General features: G+C 33.6%; 1 protein-coding gene and 1 long non-coding RNA gene across 3 annotated transcripts in view; one reads left to right on the top strand and one right to left on the bottom strand.

Annotated features, from left to right (window-relative positions):
• Nucleotides 1-11,685, top strand: part of LOC108744800 — a 27,623-nt gene extending 15,938 nt beyond the window's left edge. The window contains exons 6-7 of the long non-coding RNA XR_001939012.1: nt 10,222-10,539; nt 11,604-11,685. This is a non-coding gene — a long non-coding RNA (uncharacterized LOC108744800). The remainder of the gene's footprint in view (nt 1-10,221; nt 10,540-11,603) is intronic.
• LOC108744798 (eukaryotic translation initiation factor 5B) lies at nt 1,118-25,564 on the bottom strand. Of its 2 annotated transcripts, none has more exons than XM_018480714.1 (14): nt 25,368-25,564; nt 25,237-25,311; nt 24,410-25,173; nt 23,970-24,350; nt 23,621-23,818; nt 23,370-23,560; nt 23,091-23,309; nt 22,666-22,973; nt 22,199-22,577; nt 21,740-22,003; nt 12,897-12,973; nt 11,979-12,282; nt 11,686-11,847; nt 1,118-1,769 (listed from the first exon to the last, which is right to left on the bottom strand). In XM_018480714.1, exons 1-14 carry the CDS (start codon nt 25,412-25,414, stop codon nt 1,662-1,664), a joined length of 3,477 nt encoding a protein of 1,158 aa, XP_018336216.1. In that variant the 5' UTR covers nt 25,415-25,564; the 3' UTR covers nt 1,118-1,661. The 2 variants fall into 2 exon arrangements, with proteins under 2 accessions (XP_018336216.1, XP_018336217.1); XM_018480715.1 differs by having other exon boundaries at nt 23,621-23,809.

Here is a 25,564-nt window from a genome sequence, read left to right as displayed (position 1 = left end):
TTTTTGCTACCAAACCCTAGATGAAATAATTACGTTTTGATTAAAGTAACTTATGAATGAGTCCCCGGTTTAATTAACTACAGAATAGAAATGAAAATTACCGTTCCCGTTCGTCAAGGATAGTCGTAGGCCTTCGATAATAGAACAAAAATCTAATTACATTACCGACTTGAGTGCAAAATATATAAAATTTTACAGTTGATGTGCAAAATGTCTTTTGCTTAAAATAAAAAAATGCTGTATTGGTTTTGTATTCCCATATCATATAATTTAATATAATAAGGGATAATGGTAAAAAAAATGGGTAGGATATATTGCTCTAGTGCGACAGACGATCTATAAAATTAAAAGTTGACTTACCTTTTAAGTGAATCAGACTTGTTGCATTTCGCCAAACGGAAATGTTCATTAAACACATGACCATGTTGTTACTTCTTTTTCTTACCATATAAAGATGAATTCATTTTAACTATTCACAAACACTTTTGGATGATACACAAATACACTTTAAAACAAACTCTCGATTTCTATTTATCTAGCAAACTTATTTTATTATCACGAAAACGAAGTGTCTTGTAGAATCCATCTGCTGTGGAGATATTTGCTTACGTACTTACAAAATGTCCCATTCGCTGACTTTCAAATCCATCATCTTGATTGCAAACCGTTATCAAACATGTCAGTTATTTGGTCAGAATTCTCGGACATTTTTGGATGTAGACTAAATAAAATACAAACGGATTGTAAAACAGAAAGCTAACAAGAAGATTATCGAANATCTTACGGGTTACCCCCGTTTTTCGCGCAACAAAAATTTGGTAACCCTTAAGTAGCACAATTAATTAGGGGTAAACAAAGTTCCCGTATATATGAATATATGTTAATGTTTCCTCTTATAAAAATTTAAAGTTTTTTTTATAAAATATTGCCGTTTTCATTGCCTCCCGTAAAAAATCTAAAAGCCGTATTTGTAATGCTAGTAACCCTTAAATCAAGAAGTGTGAGATGGCTACATTAATCCTAAGAGTTCTAAATGATAAAGAATATTCAAATTTTCAGATAAATAAAACCATTTATGTATCCATAGAAAAAGGTAGAGATTTACTACTGTTGAAAATTGAAATGAAATAATGTTTATTTTTAAATAATCCTCAACAAATACAATAACCAAGAGGGCAGCAATGCTTTTATTTTGAGAGATACCTATAATTTCGTCAATAAGTACGGAGAATATTTCCGTTATACGACAACTGTAATAGTAATTATCAATAAATATACATTTATACAATTATTTTTACTTCTTAAAATAAGTATACTTTTCAATATAGATAGCGTATGTAAAATTTGACTACAGCCCTGGCACAATTTTCAACCATTAATTTTGTTCGACCTTCGTTTTAATTACAATTTACACAATATAATTAATTAATATTCTGGTATATAGATAATTTCGAGAGTCACTCAGTTACAATAAAATTTCACTAACTAAACGTTAAGTATGTAAGTATATAAATATTTGAATTCCCAACGTTCCATCAAGCATTAAAAAACGCAACAAGAGATATTGTGAAGTGATTTTAAACGTAAATATGTAGTTATAACAGTATAAAATTATTATTACTGTAAATGGTTTGTGTACCTTGAAGAAGAACTGCGTTTAGCTACAATATTTGAAATAGTTTCTTTAATTCCACCATTAACTGCCAGTCTGTCTTTAGGAGATCATCTCGGAAGTAATCTTTACATGCGTCTATACTCTGTCTCGAAATCTGGAACAAAACAAAGACAAATATAGGTTGGGAAAATATAAAGCAATAAAATGTTCAACGAACAAAATTTGGTGAAGGTACGGAATATATTTTTTCAACCTATACTCGGTTTTCCACTAAATACATTAAAGAAAAATTGTCAAAATTTTACATTTCTTCAAAAAATCAAACTTCCTCAAAAATGGCAGTATACCGAGGTTTTTTTATCATCATTTTTAAGATAGAAGTAATATCAAATTGTTTAAAATTTTGAATTTTGATAGTTCTCAACGTGTGGATCAAAAATCTCGATGGACAGATATAGTTCTTAACGTTGCATTAAAGAACCATACTTCAAAAAGATGAGCTTTTACGACTTAGTGCCCATTGTGACTTTTGATTTACACGTCGAGAACTTGCAGAATCCAAAGATTCAAAAAGTTGGACAGAGGGCCATTTTCCGTAAGGATCTAGCGAAGTTCTTTAGTCTTCATAATACACACCCTTTAAGTGCTTGGGTGATAAGATCTGCAGAATCTTATTTTTGCAAAATATCCGACGATATTATACTTCGTTTAGTTTCTGTAGCGATGTGACCTTCAGTTTGACCGGCGCAAAGTAGAAAAGAACAGCACAAGGCCAGAAAAGAAAGGAGACAACTCTCGACCAAACTCTTAACCGGTGAGGAGCGTATAATCCGTACAGTACTACACCGAAAAATTGACCATTTTATTCACTACAACTGCATTGCTCAAATTTGCTGTTATTGGTACCAATTACTACTGAAAATATCAACGAGATGTTTATTTATATTTGAAGACCTATTAAAGGCTTAAACGCTTGTTTTCGACTCGCACTACTATTCATAATTGAACAAAACTTTTGGCAGGTACAGTATGAAAAAGTATGTTTAATGAACAAGAGTCGAGAGTATAATGAGCTTTTTTCTCCCTACCTACGATTTTGCCAGCGCGCATCCAAAACATTAGAAGGGGAACATCGCTAGAGAAAGTAAATGAAGTATGATAAGCTATACTTTTTTTATTAAATTGAATCTCGCTTTTTAGCGCGAGTGCCCATCCTTCCCTTTAGTGTTGGGCCACCCATAGTTCATCTCCCCAACCTCCCTCCCTCCCTCACCTCTTTACCTATCTCCCACTCAACCCTCTCCCCTTCCCCAAATTTCTACCATCTTCTCCCGGTAGTCATAACCACTAGGTTGAACTACCATCTCGAGGAGGGTTTTTAGTCGGTAGGCGCTCCCACCAGGAGTGAATCCGACACTACCCCCCTTGGGGGTGTCTTTAGCAGATTTCCCCTCCTCGAGGTTAAAATAAACAAAAAAAAATATATCAAATTGAATATAAACGTGCAAAATGTACAAAACATGTCTAGTAGAACGGGTAACAATTCTAAAGCCAGTGAATCTTCAGATTCACATTTAAAAAGCGAAAACTATTCCTCGATCTCTTGGCGTTGGTCGATGCGGTGCTTGGAATTTCTCCCCGTTCAAATATCAAATTCAAAATAGAAATATCTTCCAGTGATGTGTTTTGACTCTCCGGAATGTTTTTAAAATAATCATTAAATACGTTTCCTACGATACGAGAGGGAGAAAAAGTAAACAAATTTATTTCAAACGTGCCCGGTACGATAATAGCTCGACATTCCCTTCTTACAACAATCACAACTTTCGTCGACAATGGTTTTAGGAATGTAGTTGGCTTCATCTTATTCAATGTGAACAAATAGGTACACATACTGGAATTGACAATGACTGATGCATTTTCGTAATAAATCTGTCACTGTCGCTTAGTGATTCTTATACTAACGTCTACTTCTAATTAGTTTTTATTTGGGCCACGTGCAGCCTTTACCATTAGCTTCTTTTACAAGACATTAAAATACAGTAAAAAAACAAAAAAAACAATATCAGCTTACACTCCAATAGCCTATTTAATGGTGAAACAAAGTGAGGATCTTAGACCTTATACAAAATAAAGCTATCTAAGAAACAAAACTGTATGTGATGCATACCTATAAGGTTTACAGTTTTAAGGGAGTTGTGACCTTAAGTTAACCTATTTCGTTCCTCTACAAATTAATTTAGCAATGAAGGAATTTAAAATAGAATCTATAATAAAACTGCATATAACATTAATAATCCTAATGTCGAAGTCCTGCTTTAAAACCTATGTACATTCACAAAGCAGAAGATATAATGTTACAGCTAAATATATTCGCAAATTGGTGTAAACACGGCTAAGTTGATGAGGTCGCGAATGACGTCACATCTGCCCTACTTCCGGCTTTCATAGCTGGCGCGTCCGGTTGGGTGGACTCTCATTTATGTACCTATTCCTATAAGCCTGTCGGTAACATTTACTGATCCATATAATCCACATAGATATACCTACCTACGCACAGGTAAGCTTAAATGAAATTTAAAATTAATAGCTTTTAGTTTTCTTTTCTTTTTAATTAAATACGTCATCAGACAAAACAAAACGATTTAAAAAAACGAGCGCTTTTATAAAATTCCTACCTATCCACCTACATACTTCTAACTTTTTAAAGTATAAAGATTTACCTATTTACAACAATTTGTGCATGAAAATTATTCTGATTTCAAAATGTAAACTACAAGAAAGTGGTCTCCAAATACGTAGTGTTCGAATAAAGTTGAAATTGATTAATTCCAGAACCTTCCCGAAATTTTCTTTATCGGGCGTATTTTTCGACAGGTGTTTATTGAGTAATTTACAACAATTAATAGTGAATTCTTTTGTCGTAATGAAATACTTTATTGCAAACGCCATTAGTATAAAATCCGCCATTGCAAATATATGGGTAAATATATATGTATGTAACTTTGAATTGTTGAACGATTCAAGTCAGGAGAGATGAAACCTATTTAGAGTTCGCTGCTCTCTTATTCCCCTGTGTCCTCTTTACCTAGATAAGGGAGAAGGGAACCAAATAGAGTCCGAGCTAAAAATAGAGTTGCCATGCCAACAAATTCCTCTAATACCGAAGGGAAATGCGAACAAGGTTATAACTACGTAGATCTCACTATAAATCATTCATTAAAATTATTCTTATTATAGGTTCGATTTGTAGTTTAACAGAAAAAAAGAAAATTTTCACAAAAATGTTTACTGAATATTGATGATATGTAACCAAACCCCAATATTGAGCAAAATAAGTATTATCAACGAAATATTTTCAAGGGTCTTTATGAATTTATTGCGTAAAATTCGATTATGTATGTTATCGCAAACCCCCAATGTACACCTTTGGGGGTGCTATTTGGAAAATCATTTTGTAGTGGATGACACTGTTGTATAATAATTGCACAATTGATGGATACATCAAATTTTAGGGGTTAAATTTTAAATAGTTTTTATTTAGTGCTCGCCTAAGTCGTATAAGGAAATTTCAACTTTCAAGTCCCAGGGGTTTGGGTTGTGCGTTGATATAAATATAAGTCAGGTACCTAGTTTATCCTTTTAAAAATGTAGACGTGTTTATTTAGTATTTAATCCTTATTGTCTTGACTAGATCATTTTATTAAGAAAATAATGATTACATATTGACATATTTACGTAATAGACAAAAAGATAAGATGCTAACATCGTCAAAGGACTTTAAATGCACCTAAACAACATAAGACAACTTTTACAAATATATCGGACCGATTTTAATAGTATTTTGACTACAATGGACAGAAATTGTCCACTCATCTTTAATGTCTGTTATTACAAGACAACAAATTGGTGGTGGCTACATTATAATTCAACTTGACTATGAGATTTCAGAAGAACAAGCTGTAATTTTGTCAATGGAATGACGGAAGGTAGTTCGCAATTATTTTGAGACGCTACGCCATAGTCGACCTCTCAACGTGTAATTTCCAATTTAAGGAGAATGGTTACGACCTTTTTTAATCCAATTTTGTGAATATCGAAACCGATTAGGTATACTTCTCTTTTTTTTTATATGAGGATGTTAACAACCTAATATAAACAACAAGATAGCCATAAACATAACTTTTATTACCAATTAAGATATAAAACGACAAAAAGTTTTCACATAATTTTCTTTGTGTTTCTTTGTTGAAATAGATTGAAGCCATATGTTACATGACAAAGAACTGAAGAGAGAAAAATATAAAGAAAAGGAAAACTATAAACAGCGATTGGAACTAAAATTATTAGTAATTGACTATTTTACTTTGGTAGGTTATTACACAGAGAAACGTTTGGAATCAGGGAAAGTAATGAACTTTTTTATTGACAGTTATATAGTGAGATTTACTCATTTAATCGTAATTCTAAATTAAAAATTAATTTTAGAAACTCTTAAGCTGTAAGATAATATCATGTTGATTTCAAAAATTTATGTAGTTTTAATAGACAGAACTCCACTGAAGCTTCGCTTACTTTAACGTCTAATTTATTATCAAACTAAATAGGTATTTCCTGCATCAATTTAAATTAAAATTTTATGGCTGTGGAGATAGTTTGCTATTTCAGTAAGTAATAACCACAAAATTAACTAGTAAGGTAATTAAATTACTGAATGTGCTAATATCGCAATAAACTATTACGCTCGTTGCAAATCTCTACAGACAGCGTTCGCTAGGCTGTCTTTTTTTAATTAACTAAACTTTTAATTGTAATGTTAGAAGTTAATTTGTATTTTTATTTGTAATTTCACCATAAACTTACAAAACATTTCAGGCACTTCTTAGATTGAGAGGCACTTAAATTGACACAGAATAGTTTTAGTTACGACTTTATTAATTATTAATAACCTAACCTAACCTAACATATTGATCGAGAAATAATGAAATCGAGTAATCGATCATTTTATTTAAATTAGTTCTTTTTATAAGATATCTAAACTGTGTCACCCTGTACAACATTTCCGTTGTTTCTTTTCCGTTCAATACACAAAATACAAAATATTTTAGAATGTGCGAGATTCGGATACGCCGTTTCCTCTATCCATTGAGAAGGGTCCTTTTCTGAGGATGTGTACGAGCATCTTTTTCTGGACCGTAAACCGAAGTTCCGGTAGGAACGATTCTATTCAAACGGACAAGGGAAGAAGTCGTTTACCGTTTCGTTTTAAAGCTGGCGTGAGTAATTTGCAAAGTGCAGATTAACGTCTTTCCCTTTTCAATGCCCCTTCATTCAGCAACCAACAACTGTGTACACAAACTTTTAAAACATCGCAATTTCCTCCGGATGTGACGCCTGTGTCGGCGGTTGCTCGCATCTTTTCATTTTAATAATGACACCCCAAACCTAATAAAACACGTCTCGCTTCCTTTTCTGTCGCATATATACATACACTTACGTACAGGGGCGGCTTATGCATATGTACTTAAGAACTGCCAAAGAAATCGATATTTATGTATTTATAAACATTGTAATGTTCGTGGGTTTAACAAAATTAACTTTTAAGACTGCTAACGACAAAACTATTTATTTACACTAATTATTAAGGAACTTAAAACACTATTAAATTATTACTAAACTTAGGTGATGAATTATTCTATTTATTTACACTACTGTTGATATATCACTATTCACTGCGCTGTTTATTTCAATTCTATCACTGTCAATTTATTTCTCGATTCACTTCTGCAACGGTCAATTTACTTCTACTTCTCTCGGCGATCGTCTCTTCCTTTAAATACTTTTTTGTTTACTTTCGGGAACCTTCTGGAAACATCCGGATAGTTTATTTTTTCCTTGAACTGTTTAACAGCTTTCCCAGAACGCAGGTACGACACACACATTTACAAATACGGCGCACATGAAGAAAGGCGCCCGCGGCTAGTCGGCGAATCGATAAGCCGCTCACACACACGCGTGCCTGATCGCACACAAACACGCTCGTGCTCGCTACAATCTAATAATTTTGTGTATCGAGACTACACCCTATACCAATAAGACCAAGGACTAAGACCAATACAAAATATGCAAGATTAAACGAAAAATTATTACTTCCGATGGATTTATGAGTTGAACTATTTGAAGTAACTTTAAGATATTCTTTTTTTGGGACAAAACATTTTTAGTACTGGTTAGACGCAGGGGGCAATCATTTTATGGCTGTCTGCAACTGACCCATCACATTTAGGGTTATTTGGATCACAGCAGAGTGTAAACTGACTGCGGTGCATAATTTTATACCCAAATATTGATACCTTCAATGAGAAGTCTACAGACAAGTTTCGTAGTATTGCATTCACCTTCAAAAAATATTTGACGACTAAGCATTTGTATAACACCCACTTCATTTCATGACGATCCGCCACTGCTATCGGTATGAACATTATTAGTCGACTTTTAACACCGGTAACTTCTCGTGTTAATGAGTTTTTTGTCGATTTGATTATGTATTACGAACTTAATGAATTTCGAATTTTAATGAGAAACGATGAGCTAGTTGGTAGCTACTGTATGCTATAAATAAGCTGAACGAGTGTGAAAATAAAATTATTGTCTATTTTTTTCTTCGTGCTTTACAGAACATCAACATTTTCTTTTTCCCCTTAAAAAAGAATGGCAGTAAGTTGACACCTACTGAAAGGTTACGTAAATTAAATTTGATCAGTTCCTTTGAAGCACAACTAAAAGGCTATAGATAGATTTCTTTGTTTAACTGTTTCATAAAATTAAATTATTTAGATAAGTGAGACCAAAAATTCGAAGAAATGTCTCTTTGTTAGAAGAATCAATTCTTTTTACAATAGCTAACGTAACTATCGTTTTATTTAAGTTGATTTCTAAGAATGCTAAATTTGAAAGAAAACGGGGAAGAACCAGATTTAAAGCCCCCGTTTTTTAGATATTTTAGTTATTTTAATAAAATGTTTTAAATTCCTAGTCTTTTAAGTTGCAAAAACTATCTTTAAAAACTGGTGTCAGTTTAAGAAATTGGTTTTACTGAAAAAGTATAGTATATATCTATACATAGACTTTTAAAAGAAGCTTTATCGATATGGATTGTAGGTATGATTTTTATGGCTGAATCTGGTTTTGATACCATCCTGATTCCGGCCTTAGTTTTTATTCCTTTTCTTTAATTCCTCCCCAATATCAACCAAAATCTCGTCAGAATTTGTTTTAGTCTTATATATACAGAAGTGATCTGCAACATTCGCGAAATTTTGGCACATTGCCCACACTCTAACGTGGTTTTCTCCCGAAATGTCAGTCTTCATCGACCAACTAAGTAATAAAAATAAAGCTTTATCCACCTATAAGTGTAAAATTTTATATTTTCCTTGTATTTATATTTTCTTTAGTTATTAAATATTACGTTTCTTTCATACAGATTTGACTAAAATTAAGAATCAAAGGAGAAATTGAAATTTATATTGCAGTTTTTTCACCAACTCAATTCTCTCACTACTCTTTTCTTTAAATTTTTTAAAAGCCTTGTCAGTCAACAAAAATTTATAATAATATCCAGTATGAATTTTTGTTCACTAAACAATTATTATGAGGTTCTTACTAATGATAAGAATGAGTAGAAATTGAGTTGCTAAAAAAGATGTCATTATGTAGCGAAACGTTCAATCAGATTTCAATTTCTTTATTTGATTCTTAATTTTGTCCAAATCCCTATGAGGGAAACGTAATTTACATAATGGACATGAACGGAAGCAGATTATTAATTATAAGAAAAATACATTGTATATATATATTGTTCCTTTTTATATTCTTTTGTTATTTTCATTCATGCCGTTCGTACAGTGAGTACTTCCGTTCATAGAAACTTCATTGTCGGTCAGAATGAATCGGGCACATACACAACACATACAAACAAGCGAAACATAGGAACGAAGAGGGTGGGGGTGGGCGGTTATAAGTAAGTAGGTTAAAGAGTGCGAGGGTGTTCCAGAACTTTTGTTAATGGAAAAAGTTCGCAGACGAGGAGGGGTGGGAAGGATAGAGTCGACACGGGGAATGAAAAAGAAGAGCTTCCAGTCGGCAAATAGCAACTGCAGCAAAAAAATATAAAAGACATATGATATAAGTTAATTCCAAATAAAATAATTTCGAAGTGGTCTATATCCTGTCAGACGCGGATCGCGATTTCGATCTTTTTGGATCTCATCAGCGCGTCGCAGGCAGCTCGACAGTAGAACACAGACCAACTTTTACTTGCTGTCTTAACAGCGCGTTTTAGAAAATACGACAAATGGCGCAGTAAACGCCATCTGTAGCACGATGCTGAATTTTAGGACATCCTACATCCTAAAATGTAGCATCGTGCTACAGATGGCGTTTACTGCGCCATTTGTGGTATTTTCTAATTCCAAACAGTTATAACATGTGCTTTTTTTCGACACCAGCCTAACATTAACGTCTAATCCTATTAAGTAATATTATAAAAAATACTAACTCTACAACTGCACATATTACAGTCTTGAGCTAAAATATTTTTGTAGATAACAAGTTCTCTACTATGCCTATTTTGGTTTCAAGAATTGATGGCTGCAATTGTGCCGTGTCCACCCCCGCTTGATAAAATTGTGTCGGTTGAAAATCTGCAGTGTAGTAGTAGGGCATATCTATTGATCGCGTAAACGAGGTTGGGATCAATGAACTTTCCGATGATACTGCAGAATATGGGGGTTGATCAATGAATGAGAGTTGAACATTGCGGCACCGAAACGGAAGGGGAAGGTGAGGCCGCGATTCGTTCTTCCCGAATTAGAATGAAATCGAATTAGAGCGAAAGACCAGCCCGAAATAGCTGAACTTGAGTAAGTATATAAAATTGAGTGACGTTTATTGAGAAAAATAAGTCGATAATGATACGCGCCTTGATTCAAATCCGCCCACGTTACTGTCGTCTCCAGATAACGAATTTGATTGCCATCGACGACAACAACCAATAGAACCGGAGTATTTATTTTACAAGGTGGGCGAAATAAAAAAAACAGAGATATATCTATCTGTACAATATTCGCTCTTGTTTCAAGACACAATATCGACTCTTGACGCTCGACGTATAAAAACGAGAAAATTATGTTAAATCTGATCCGAACTTCGAAACGTCATAGACACGTTATAGAACATACTAAACACAAATTGTAAAAATTTTATATTTTATTTAAAATATCGACGAATGTAAGTGTACCTGATATTATAACCAAAAGGACTTACCTCAATAACCACAACTATTTAAAAAACTGCAGACACGTGTTTCGCGCATTGTCAGCGCAAAGTACAGTAGAATCCGCTTATAATGACATCGAAGGAAAATGACAAACACGTCGTACTAAGCGGGCGTCTTACAAAGCATAGTCTTCGAAAATAAACAACTTTCTATTTTGGCTAATTATTTAGTTTTATAGAGAGAAAAACTACAAGTTGTATATATTTATTAACAGAAAAAGAAAAAGAATGATGAATTGCAATATCATTATACATAAGAAGGGTCAGAAAAATGAGCGAAAATGTTATTATTAATCATTTGGGTCACTATAGCCGGATATGATTTCTTGAGAATCAGTCATAATAAACGATATGTCATTTTAAACGGAGTCATTATATCCAAGAATTTAATATGAAAACCAAACTTAACACTGCAATTACTTCATATTAAGCGGTTGGTCAATATAGGCGGAGTCATAATAAACGAATTCCATTGTATGTACCTATTTAGTTAATGATGCAGTATAAAAGGTTTTTTGTTTTGTTTATTCCAAGACGTTATTCGAGTTATCAGGTACGAAAAAGAAATTATTTCCCTTATAAGTCATAAAATCTGTCGATAAGTTTGCAATATGTCCAAGTATTTTATTGAAACTTTCCCCTTTCGTAGTTCGAAAAATTCCAGAGGAAGAAGAAAATTCTCAAGTTTTGTAATCAATGTACATGCAAACAATTAACTAAAAAAATCCTACCTTGCTGACGAGGAAATCAGTTTCATCAAAATGCCTTCCAAACATTTTTGGAGATTCACCCGGAATGGGGTCAATTTTGATGCACACTTCCATTCCTTTTCTAGCCGACTCGACGGGTTTGTGATTAACTTCGATACTGGTTACGATTCCCAGATCAACAAACTGAAACAATGAAAAATTCGATTAAGAATAATAGCAACGTTTTTCGTTAAGTTGGAAAATTAAAGATGTTCTGGATTGTTTGAATAAAATCTTTGACCAAAATGGGGGATGAGGGTGGTCGAAAAACATACCTCTTTGCTCGGCACACAAATAGGAGTCCCTTCTTTGACAATTCCAGCTTCAACCATCACGCCGCAAACTATGGGATCTCTTGAATTGAACACAAACTGCGGCAAAATTTTGAGTTTGCATGGGAAGACTGCTATATTTTTAAACTCTTCGCGCTTTCGCTGCTTAAGTTCTTCGCGATACGCCATGAATTTGTCGAACAGATGATAAATAATGTCAGCTTGAAAGATCTTCACACCCAAATTGTCCGCCAATTCTTGAGCGTCACGTTCAACTTTAACATCAAATGCCAAAATAGTAGCGTACCTTTAAAAAGAAGTAAAAAAAAACACTCTCTACAAGGTAGTGGTTATATTCCAATTCAAAACTTTTAGTTTATCAAATTTTCCAAGAAATTTAGCCGGACATTGTTTGTATTTCATAGAATTTTAACCATTTTGTTAAACACCTGGGGTGTCCCAAGTCTTGACAAATAAATCTTCGAAAACCACTGCCTCAACAAAGGCTGATGTAATAAACAAACAAACGGACCCATACATAATGTATCCAGGTTTTCTACTTATCTGTTATTTGTTTAGGATAAAACTGCCTGCGGGACACGTGAGAACTGTTAAAACAGAAGCCAACTGAATATCTCGTGATTTTGAACAAGTAATAAGAAAAAGTAAACTGTGATAAGACACAGGATACATTAAAAAAAAAGATCTATTATATACGCATGTAAACATTACATAATGGGTATTTTCAGATTAACGAAATATTTTTACTTAAACTACAATTACATGTGATTATTTATTTGGATAGTTTTGTAGCTGTATGAGATGTGGCGGGCGCTAGAGTTACGTCAGTGAGTTTTTAATGGAAATTTTGATAAACTTCTTAGGTATACTGCTTAAAAGAAAATAATTCAAAATACTTACTGACTATCGTGCTCTAACATAATTGAAGCTTTCATGACATCTTTCTTCACGACGGGTCCAATGCGAATTCCTGAATACTGAAACAAAGTTAAAATGAAGGCACTCCATATTCTGGACTTCGCATAAACCATATGGCTTTGTAGAAGAAGGAAGGGTGTGATAAAAGGCTATCCTGAACCAAACGCAAGGTCTTTTATTGATAAAAAATAAAGATTTTTGATGGATCGAAGAAGATGTTGAAATGGATTAACGTCTTCGCCTATAGTAGGTATGAAGATGCTGAATTTCTTGTGATAGAGAGTTTACAAGAATGACTAACGCCAACATTTAATGTTTCAGATGGCTTTGATTGAAAAAGTAAAATTAAAATAAAGGACCCCCTAGATCCTTATGGAAAATGGTCCTCCGTCATACTTTTTGAAACCTTGGATTTTGGTAGTTCTCGATATGTAAATCAAAACTTTTACTTTCTGTAAAAATTTGGTTTTGATAATGCTAAAAATACAACATTGTTGTCGGAGGGGGGTCCAATGTCAAAATATGGTAGACCATGTGAGGGCAGAGGTCTAGAAGTAGCTAAAAAAAGCCACATGGTTTATGCTTTATGCACAGTGTTTTTATATATCTATTTATCTAGGTATTTTTCAGAAAACTTTCACGAATTATTTTCATAGCAATTGTTCTTCGAATTTTCGGTGTTAACTCGTTATTATCATTGTCATGGTGGTCAGAATACACATTATCCCTATGCCTCCTCGGTATTGAACTAAAGTAGCTGCACATAGTGTGACTTTCAAACAATAACAGAACGGTAAGCGATGGATAAGGAAAAGGAAAAAGGAGACGTGCATGTGTGCATTTGTGTATGTGTGAATATAACACCATCAGGACTTGGCGTGGTATCTAGTATGGAATGGTCGCCCATTTCTCGGAACGTTGGACACCCACCGGCTTCCGGTCGAACCGGCTCGGCTACGGCTCTCGCCCTCACCGATCTCTTATTATGTGAATCCTGGATAGTGGAGACACTCGTAAAGACTTAACTACAATGTAAAATGTTCCGGGAGAAGACTGAATGGGACCAGACTTCGTATAATAACCAGCACCAGGTTAACGATTTACGCGGAGATCGAAAACAAAAATGGAAGATAAATTACCTTTTCGACGATCGGTTTACCGAGAAAAAGGTTGAATAATAAAGAGCAGAGAATTCACAGACAATGGTATACAACATAACTGATAAACGCATACAAAAGAAGTAGAATATAAAATTCCGCATGTAATAATAATAATATACATTATATTTTGATGGTATATAAATCGTGTATCGCAGATTATTGCATTATTACTTTAAAATCAGTTCTAACTAACCGATAAAGAGAATGAGTTGTACAAAGTAAATTACAAATTTTCTGATCGCTGGATCTAGTAGCCCGATGATTTTATCTAGTTTTATAAACATGTAAGTTTGGAGAGAGAAAAACGTCAATAAACAATATTAATTAGTATAACAAAATGAAATTGTTTATAGTAATAAAATAAATGATTTAAAAGCGTACATCAGTTACCAAAATGAATCGCCATGGGGCAAGGCAAATGAATGGATAAGTTATCATAAAGGTTACATAAACTTCACGAAAGACTTACAAGTGTTCTTAATTCCATGTATATATGTATATGTAAACAGTGCATATTTCGTACTTACTGATTCAGTTCATATACATTAGGTCACACCGCGCAGGGAGAGTGAGTCTTGCGGTAGCGTAATAAGATGTGGCAATGGGGGATGGGATCTTGGGGTAATGTGATGTTTGCGTAGCAGCACCAAAAAGTGACTTATATTATTGGAATCCGTCAAATGGGCATACACCATCTGGTGCCAAAATTTATGACTCGAATGAGGGAAAAATTTACATAGGAACTGTGCACGCAAATTGTAAAATTGTTTATTAAAATAATAAAACATGTTAAAAAAGTAAAAATTTTTTTGATGATGGAGTCGAAGAAGTTTTCTTCTAAAGTTAAATCAAATAAAAAGTTAATATGTTCAGTGAAAAGCTACAATAGCACTTCAGACATAGATCTTCACTCTTCACCTACATTAACTACTTTCCAATAAAAACTAACCGTTTTATATATGTAAGAACTTACCTGCTGCAATACAACAAAGTTGCAATAATGTGTTTGCAACGTTCTCTTAAATCGGCTTTGCACGTGCAAGTTTTAAATCCGAAGTTTGTAAAAAGTAGGCAGTAAACTTGACGGAATTTGAAGGCTAGCTTCCGGATTTGTTATTTCCGAATTTTATAATGTGATTGGCATTAAAAACACGCTCACCTTCAACGAAATTTCCTTTCCGAGGGTTTGTGTCAGCCCAATCACATATTGTGTCAATACTTATCATTTTATCGTAATTTAAAAACTTTGAAATTGCACGGTACACTATAGGAACTACGATAAATTTTCCCTAATCGGCGCCATGTTTTTAGGCTCCTCCCATTTGACGGATCCCAATACATTTTTTGTTTTGAATTGTGAAAATCATACTCACTTCATAATTAATTTCATTTTTTGTAATATAAAGGAAGTATAAGCCTCAACGTCAGCAATTTATATAAAAATGATTTTACTAGGAGCGTAAATAGGGGTGAGGAAGTTCGCTCGTAGTAGTAGCACTACATAGTACCTAGATAGTTTGGTTAATTTTGATAGCAATCCTTTCATCAGGTTCTTTCTTTTTAATTATGAATGTTGCGCGGAATGCCGATGTTGCACTCATTTTGTATTCATTTCCGCTTTCGATGGAATTAAAAGGAACGTCGTCGTCGTCTTAATATCTCCCGATTTATGAATAAGTTATTTGTGTAGTGCTTATGAATGGGCCAACAGTTTTATCACTGGCAATAGGAACACGTAATGACTCGTACATATGACTGCATTTTTAACACCAACAACACAACAACGAATTGATATTCAATATCCGGTACAGAACCACAGTATATTTGATTATCTTTGTCGTTGTCATTATATTACATTACATATCAAAAAGGTACGTTTGTGTACTTGTGTAGTTGTACAAGTTTTCATCTCGAATTTGGCATAAAAATGCATAAATGAAAAAATTAGACCAATTCTCACCTCTCGTCGTTATCTCCAAAATAGACACAACAACGTAAGCAAGAAATTATCATTGCTTTCATTGTCGGTCTTAACAATTAGAGCTACTCTACTTACGTTTCGCACCACCAGTATACACATAGGTAATTATTTTTGTCATAAAAAATTTCGAATAAAAATAACAAATAATAACAAAAAAAGGTAAAGGTCTAGATGATGGCCCCTCATCCCCCAAGGGGGTTGGGTTGGGGGGGATCGGAAAAGATCTCCCCCACCACTGTACCATAAAAAGTTCGTGGCGGTCTCACCTCCATAAAAGGTTATGGGGGTTCAAAGTTAATAAATATACCAATTTTTATACATTTCTAGGCATGTAAATATTTATATAGTCATTCTTAAACAATATTCAAAGGTAAAACTAATGGAAAAATACATAAAAATATTGAGAAAGTTATATAAAACATTATTTAAATATCTTTATCAATAGGGTAGGTTAGGTTAGGTTATCGGGTTTTGTTCAAGTGACCACCCTCTTTCGATCCCCCACCTCCACCCGCTTGAAAATAATTATTTTATTGAATTTTATTTGAATTATAGTGTATGAAAATTGTCAAAATAATCAACTTTCAACCCGCATAACTTTTTATGGGGGTGAGACCGCCGCAAATTTTTTATGAGGTTTTACTCAGGTAACCACGCTCTTTCGATCCCCCTACTCCCACCCCCCGAAGGGTCATCATCTAGACCTTTACCCAAAAAAATACAACAACAACAATATTGCCATCACCTTGCTTGCTTGAACCCCGGGGTTACTATTGGACCATTTAGCCCTTCAATTAGGGTATCCCCGCCTATGATGAAAAATCTCATAACCAGTTAAACAATTTATCCCAAGCATAGCGGCAGAAAAATAATAAATAAATAACAAAATAAATCTTATAGAGTACATACTTATTCAGTCTATAGTTTTTTTGCCACCTTGTGAACCCTTATCTTTTTCTAATGTTTTAAGTTTGCTAATCTACAATTAGAATTGTCATTATTCGTTAGACACTCTGTATAGCATAGGATGTCGCGTATGGATATTGATGTATACATATAAAAGCAGTATTTTCAACTGTGACACAAATAACAAAACAAGAGCGATAAAATGTAATCGAGATTAAAAAAAAGGAAATAAAACATATCAATTCCAGGAAAAGCTTATTACATTCTTCGAAGAACACTAATGAAGAATCGATCGGTTATTATAAGTAGTGCGTCGATTGTGTCATTACGCTTTCGAACAAAAAGTTCATTAAATAACATTAATCGAAAAACGTCGTTATCAAAAGAGTGTAAACAAAACGTTGCGTTTTTGAGGTTAAACCAAACAAGGAAAATATTTTGATAACAGTTACTATGTATTCAATTAAATATGTGCCAATTTCCGTTTTTTATCGATTGGATGGAAACAATGTCGCAATGCTGTAAATTATTCTGAATAATTACATTTCTACTTCTAAGTTATAAAAATTAGATAAAACTTTATCTACGACAACAATACGATTTATTTATAAACGTAAAAATTTACTTTTCAATATGAAATCTCTATAAATACACAGGTCATGAGATATGTGTAATAAGGGTAGAAGAGATACAGGATCATCATCTCTATTATTTGTAAAAGGCATATTACTGATTATAAATAATTAGTGGCGTAAATAGGGCGGACAGTGGCGTATTAACCCAAATTTTCGCCATTTAAAATGTTATGCCCCTATTTTATGCAAAAAGAAATTTTTATATTACAGTATAATAAAAAAATAGTTTTTGAATGTTGCGCTCTCTAAAACTTCTTCTTTGGCTTCTGCGATAATACGCCATTGCGACAAATGCCGCGTGCTCTAAGCTGGAGAGGATTTCATTATTATAGTACATTTTGGCACCCATGTTTATTTTATAATAATTTCATAATAGAATAACGTTAAAACTACATACATTATTTCAGGGACCTTTAGTATCTGCATATATCGTTAGTTAAAGGATTAGTCATAATGCCTCAAAAAGAATAATGAAAATCTTCCAAGAGGAGGATATTAAAACCGGTCATGGTGTATAATAACTAACTCTAATTATAACTAAAGATAAGATACACCTTCACGATGATAAAATCAAAACCGGAAGGAAGGCAGTAATTTTTATAATTTAGATCGTTAATGGGGAAACAAAAAACTTGTCGTCGTTTCTGTCCAATATTTCTTATCGATCGACCGACCGAGAGTCGAACTTGAAGGAAATCGAAGTAGTTAATACATATACCCACTAACGACAAGTTAAAAACAAAAACAAAAAAGAAGAAAACGACTAAAAAGGACTTCTGACAGACAACAGGAGAGTGTATGAATGGATTCGATTCAACCGCTCGTATGCTCGCCTAGTTTGCCTTGTAGCGAGCGCCTGTCATTAATGGAAAAATGCTGTGCGAGATGCGATGGATTTCCATTCACGACATGAGGCCCTCTTCGGCCGCCTCTAAACACGCTACGGATGTGAATGAATACCTGGAAGGCGGTGGCAGTCCTTGTATACAGGGTGTTTTTGAAATAAGTAAGCTTTGGAGGGTGTTAACTAGAGTAATAGGGAATCGCAGCGTAGTTAAGCGACAAAAAAATTGTAAGAAAAATTAAATAATCACTATATTTATCGACGATAATATGCAGGACTGTTTAAAGTATATCTCGACATGGTATTAACAGCATAAAATATACTCGTACAACACGGATGATGCAGCTGATGGATTGCGACGTTACAATATCGTATTTCCCGACCAGGGCCGGACTGACTCTTAACTATACTTTTAAATGATTTTCTCGAAAACGGTGGACTTTCGGAACACTAAACATAATTTTCTTGTTTTATAAGAACCTATTACCTATTGCAACCTTGCTGATTATTTCAGAAACACTCTGTACAATATATAATTCTAAACCCGATAAACCTCTACAAAAATCTTGATAAATACCTAAACGATCGAAAGCTATTTTGTTTCATTTAATTTTATTGTTATTTAATTCGGTTAATATCGAGCCTTACGTGAGATTTGCAATATCGTATTTCCCTACCAGGGCCGGACTGACGCTTAACCATACTTTTAAGAGCTTTTCTTGCAAACGGTGGACTTTCAGGTCACAAAACTTAATTTTGCTTTATAAGAACCTATCACCTATTGCAAGCTTGGTGCTTATTTCAGAAACACCCTGTACAATACATAATTCTAAACCCGATAAACCTCTACAAAAATCTTGATAAATACAGTCGAAAGCTATTTTGTTTCATTTAATTTTATTACTATTTAATTCGATTAATATCGAGCCTTACGTGAGATCTACAGAGAATAATTTTTTCCAGACCTCTACCCCCTTCCCTTTAAAAAGTGGCCGGTGTTAGCTTCTGGTAATGGTTATTTGATCATATCCGCAGGAAAGCGTACGCGTCAATGGCAATTAATCGAAACCAAACGTAAATATGCAATTAAAATAAATTCCAGCGGAAGTAATTTAAAACTTTTTACAGATCGAGAAAAATAAATTTCGATTAGTATTACAGATAACAATTTCTGCAGGATAAATAAAACTGTCGCCATATGTTTGTAGGATATGTACATCTGCGGTATTTTTAGCACGTCTGTTTATCGTTATTTGAAATTAATTAATTAATTACAACCGGAGTTATGGTTTTTTTATTTCCGTAATAAAACCTCTGATTTTTTTTATTTTAATTTTAGTTAAACTTTTGGTTTTTTTAGTTAATTATTAAATAATCCCCGCAAAAAAACAGTTGTTAAGATGCTCTGTGCCTTACAATTGGTCAAATTGGACACTAAAATCTCATCATAATTACGAAGACTTTTTGTTCATCTTATCTAATAGGCTTTACGAACTATTTCCTCTGTTGTTATTTTAACATGTTAGAACATATAAACACACACTCGATTTCAAAGTAATCTCGGCATACAGATCTTTCATTCGGGCGCCAATAAACAAAAAAAAAAACGAAGGCAGTTGTATAAAATTTCCAAAATTATGTTCTATAAAGGTTCGTGCGTTCGTAATAAACCCTGTTCACACGGGCCCATTTTTACGATTCCTGGTATTGGTCGTGACGTCAATGGGCCGTATCGCAAACTGAAATTTGCCGTTCATTCAAATTCGACAAGTTTATTTTCTCATACACGCATCTGTTTTAACAATAAATAACGGACGGCGATGAAACATGCACTTCCGCAATTGCCCTGGCTAGAATAAATATCGCTAAGCGGGGCCCCAATCGGTGTGTAGAAAGACGCGACTTTTCCGCTCTTAATTTGCTACAAGTATCGCAAAAAATGTTCGCAAATATACACCTCGACCAGACGAAAAAGTTCCATTCATCACGAGGATACTTGGTATATATACAAGTCTTCGATTTCGTACTCCCAAAAATAAACTTACTAGAAATCAGAAAATTACTAATTGTAATTGTATGCATAATAGATATTGAGAATGTCAACCCCGCAACATATTAATTATGCTAGGTCAGGACAGTCATTACGACAGGTAGAAAAAGTCAATATAAAGGAAAAAACTACTTTATAATAGTTTATTCATGTTAAAAAGAACTGTGCAAACCGCAAGTGTTTAGCTTTTACGGTTTAGATTTTATTTGGTCTCATTCAAAGAGCGGAAATTGTTTTTTTTTTTTTTAAATTGGTAGAGATAGATAAAGGGAACTGTTAACAAAGTTGACCTAAAATTAAGGAAAGAAACCAAAAATGTCAAAATATATAGGGCATTTCGTTTAAAATAAAAAAGTTAAGTAGCGTCCAGGAGAAATGGAACACCCCGTATGACTGGAAATTTTTTCTGTATATGCATCATATGATTCCCGATTAGTTTTATAAAAAAAATTATTTACTAAATGTATAGGGAGTAACAGAATTATGGATGAAACCGCCTTGAGTTGAACACCCTATATAAACGTATAGCTATTGAAAATCTGCCCCCCCCCCCCTCCCAGGAAAATATCCTTCGTTACACTCATGACAAATATTCATTGGCTTTAAAATCGGTATTTCGAGGTGATTAAATGAAATTAGTGTTATAATGAATTTAAAGATCATCAAATAGAACTGTTAAGTTTACATGTGGGCCTTGCCAAAAATTTTATATGGGACAAACTGGAAGAAATTTCAAAAAAAGATTAACAGCAAAAAAACAGTTACATTAAAAACAAGACAGATTCTACCTACGTCAATCACCTCTCAGAAGAAGGACATCTGTTTAATAATACATAAATTTGATATTTCACATTTAGAAACTTAAGGAAATAAATTTATATTACTAGAGAATTTGGAAATAAATAAATACAAAAGATTAGGTATATTGCTAAACGACCAAACAGAATGTAATAAATCCTTCCCCACTTTTAAATTTGTTCTGAACATTGTATATTTACACTTAGAATACATTGTAACTTTAGTAGTAAGTACTTAATGTAAAAGAAGTCAAGAGCGGCGAAATAGTTGTTACTTTTTAAATAAAAATTGTGCGAAGTTTATTTTTCAGTTTGATATAGATCAAGTAAAGGTCGAATCTATTTGATAATTTACCTAGTACTTCTATTTTGCTTGTAACCAACAGGCCACATTACTAATGGAATATGAAACAATTTTTTTAACTACAAAAATTTTGTTTTAAATAACTCACCGGAATTTTGCTGCACTTCAAAAACTCCAAAAGGGCTTCTAAAGAACCAAGGGTGGAAGCCTGAACATAAACTCCCCTCTCTTGCAACTTGATACCGGACAGGGCAGACTTGAGTTCTTTGGCGACAATTTCTTTGAATATTTCAACTTCATCTGGTTTATGAGCAATGTACAGGTTGAGGCCAGCTATCGCTTTCTCTAATTCTTTTGCTGCAATTTTTACACCTTGTGCCGCCTTTATCTCTCTATACTCAACATAAGCATTCTAGAACAAAAGAAATAATATTGTAAATATATGTTCAGTTCAAAGACTGAATAAAAACTATCTATAAATACATATTTTTAAAAAAGACGTTGAAAAAATTACTGTTCTTTCTAATTTTAAATCAGCATTTAGCAATAGTTTTCTAAATGAACAAATCAAATTTATATAAAAATAAAGGTTAACTGTTTTATTTACCTTCACTCTTAATTCTCTCAGTGGTTGCGGCATGAGCAAGGATCGGATTTGGGTAACAATAGGACCATCAGTACCAGCCAAAACCATGGTCTCACCTTCTCTTAGCATACCATTTACGAGAATTGCGTCTATAGTAGTTCCCAATCCTGATATCGCTTTAACTTCGAGCACAGTGGCTTGCAAGTCGTCAGAATACATTAGTCTCTTTGCAAGCATATTCTGGCAAAAATCGACTATCATAGACAGTAGATTTCCCATACCCTCGCCTGTTACGGCACTAGTAGGTACCATCGAAACGTACGAACGGGAATCAGGATTTTCATAAAATAATGCAGCGTTTAGACCCTGTTCAGCGAATTGAATTATGACTTCTTTAGTCCTGGAATAAAAAAAAGCAAATATGATAACCTTTAACTTCAGTAGTATTAAAAAAAAAAAAAAAAACAAATTATAAACAACATCTTTACCTTTGTTCAAATTCTCGTTGAGTGTTCTGTGCCTGTGCTTTAATTATTTCTCTAACGTCCTTCCTGCTCATCGTTTGCCAGTCGTATAAACGATCAATTTTATTTAATGCAACAACAAACGGGGTCTTTTTCGATTTTAACAGGTTTATAGATTCGATAGTCTGGGGTTCGAGACCATGCATTATGTCCACAACCAAAATAGCAATATCACACAATGAAGAGCCTCTATTTCGTAGATTACTGAAAGACTCGTGACCGGGGGTGTCGATGATAAGTAAACCAGGAAGTTTGAAAGACATCTCATTATACTAAAATGAAAGTAAATACCTTACATAATTATCTTAAAAGAGATATCTTAGAAATTTAAACAGAATTAATCGAATTCAGTTGAAACTGGAAATTTGTTTGTAAAAGAAAAGCTGTACCCCTTTAACAATTTTTATCTGTTCCTTGATGGCATCCATTGGAACATTGGTAGCACCGATTTGTTGGGTGATGCCACCCGCTTCGCCGTCTTGTACGTTTGTTCTTCTGAGTTTATCTAAAATTTTTGTTTTTCCTGTGTCAACATGGCCAAGTACACATACTACAGCTGCTCTTAGATTATCAACAGTTTGATTTTTTTCTGCATCAATTTTTCTTTGCTAGCAAAAAAAATCAAAAAATTATGTTTCAAACTGATACTAAAATAATTATGTAGTTACCTCAATTCTTGCTTCAGCTTTTTCTCTTCTCTTTTCAGCGTCAGTTTTATGATCGCCGTCTTCGTCTTCTTCTTCATCACTACTTTCTGAATCATTTTCATCATCTTCGTCTCCACTATTTTCACTTTCTTCTGCTTCTGAATCATCCTTCTTTGTTGTTGTTTGCTGTTCTTGTTTCTCTGATTTTATTTCTGTTAGAAAATCGTAAATAGAAACTGTTTCAATTGAAACGTATTAACATGGAAATTTACCAGTTGTAGTAGTGTCTTTGGAAGAGGTTTCTTCAGATACTTCGTCATCTGTTGAATCTGCATCCCAAGCATCTTTAACATCTTCAATTTCTTCTGGTTCTTGAGACTTTTCTGCTTCTTCCTGGGCTATTTTTGGTTCTTCTTTTTTCTCTTTCTCCTTAACGCCACTTTCCGGAGGTACTTTATTTTCTAGAATATCTATTTTATAGTTTGATAACAAATAATGAAGTGCAAAACTTTGTCACACATTACTAACATACTTTTTAATACTGCACAATGTACACTTTTTTAAATAGGACATTATATGAAACCTACAGCGTGTTTCAAAGCTAAACAAAAACCAACATACCTTTTTGCTCTTCAGCTTTTTGTTTTTGCATTTTAGAAGGTTTTATTCTGGTTCCAGGACGTACTTTTCGCTCTCCCACATCAGGAAGCTCAAGTCCTTGGGCTTTTAAACTTTCAATCATTGCTTGAGCTCTTGCACGGTCTGCCTTTTGTTTGGCAGTTAAAAGTTTTCCTTCTGCTTTAAGTCGTTCTTTCCTCTCTTTTTCCTTTTGCTTTTTTCTTTCCTTTTTCTCTTTTTCTAAGCGTATTGCTTCCTGGCGTGCTTTCTCAGCTTCTTCTTCTCTTAGAATTCTTTCTTCTTCTTCCTTTTTCAATTTTTCTTCTTCCTCCTTAAGTTTTTTCAAGGCCTCTTGCATTGCAGCAATAGCTTTTTTACTAGGGCCTGAAATATTTAAAATTAAATATTACTGTTTGAATAAGTAACTTATACATTTTAAGTACCTTTTTTGGCATCCTTCTTTTCTTCTTCTACTTTAGCACCCTTTTTCTTCTTTTTTTTACTATCTTTTTCTTCTTCAACATTTTCTTCACCCTCTTGCTTATTTTCTGCTTCAATTTCCTTCTCAATTTTAATTTCAGATTGTACATTTGCTGTCTCAGTCTTTTCCGTACCTTCTTCTACTTTCTTGGAGGCTGCCTTTTTCTGTTTTTCTTTCTTCTCTTTTTTCTTTTGAGCTGCTGTTTTAACAATAGATGTTTCTTCTTGCTCAACATTATCTTTTCCATCAGATTTTTCTTTTTCTTCAGTTCTTACTTTGTCTTTATTTTTAGACTGGTTTTCAGTTGCATCATCTTCACCAGCTGGTTCTTTCTTCACACCAGAGTATTCAAGTTCTAACTCAGCTAGTACTTTATCAATATCTTCATCACTATCTTCTCGCTTTCTTCTACTCTTTTTGGATTTCTTTCCGGCACTTTGACTTTCAATAGTTCTGGATTCATCACTAGTTTTGTTAGATTTTTTCTTAGTGTTCTTCTTAACAGGTTTAGTATCACTATCACTTTCATTTTGATTAGGTAATTCAGGTTCACTATCATCATCATCATCAATATCTAGGACTGCGAATGACTTCTGAATTTTTGTAACTGGGACATCCTCTGCATCAGAATCACTTGACTCGATCTTTTTTTCCTTCTTAGATTTACTATGCTTTTTATTTTTTGATGGTAACTCTTCTTCATTAATAGATTCTGCTACTTTTGATCTAAAATTTCGTGAAAGAATTTAATCATTCATAACCTCAATTAAACTTTTTTGGATTTCTTACTTTTGAGCTGACTTTGTCTTTTTATTGGGAATTTTTTCGATGAGTTCTTCCGTAGCTCCTTCACCGGTGGAATCACTGAACAAATACAATATTACATACACAAATTTATTTGTAGCATATTGTAACCCTACCTGTCTTCGGTCTTTCCTCCCTTGTACCCCTTTTTAGCTTTACCCATGGCGAACTCTCAAATATACTGTTTTTGAAATTATTACTTCGATTGTCTATCATAAGTATTACAAAAAAAATAATATAACTTCGTTTGACTTTTATAATTCTACCACATGCTCACTTTCTACATCAAAGCATGTTTTGACTGTTTTTGACT

The sequence above is a fragment of the Agrilus planipennis genome, unplaced genomic scaffold (assembly GCF_000699045.2).
Source record: "Agrilus planipennis isolate EAB-ADULT unplaced genomic scaffold, Apla_2.0 scaffold35, whole genome shotgun sequence".
Classification (NCBI taxonomy): Eukaryota; Metazoa; Arthropoda; class Insecta; order Coleoptera; family Buprestidae; genus Agrilus; species Agrilus planipennis.
Note: the sequence above shows the minus strand (reverse complement) of the source record. Positions and strands in the feature narration are given on the sequence as shown.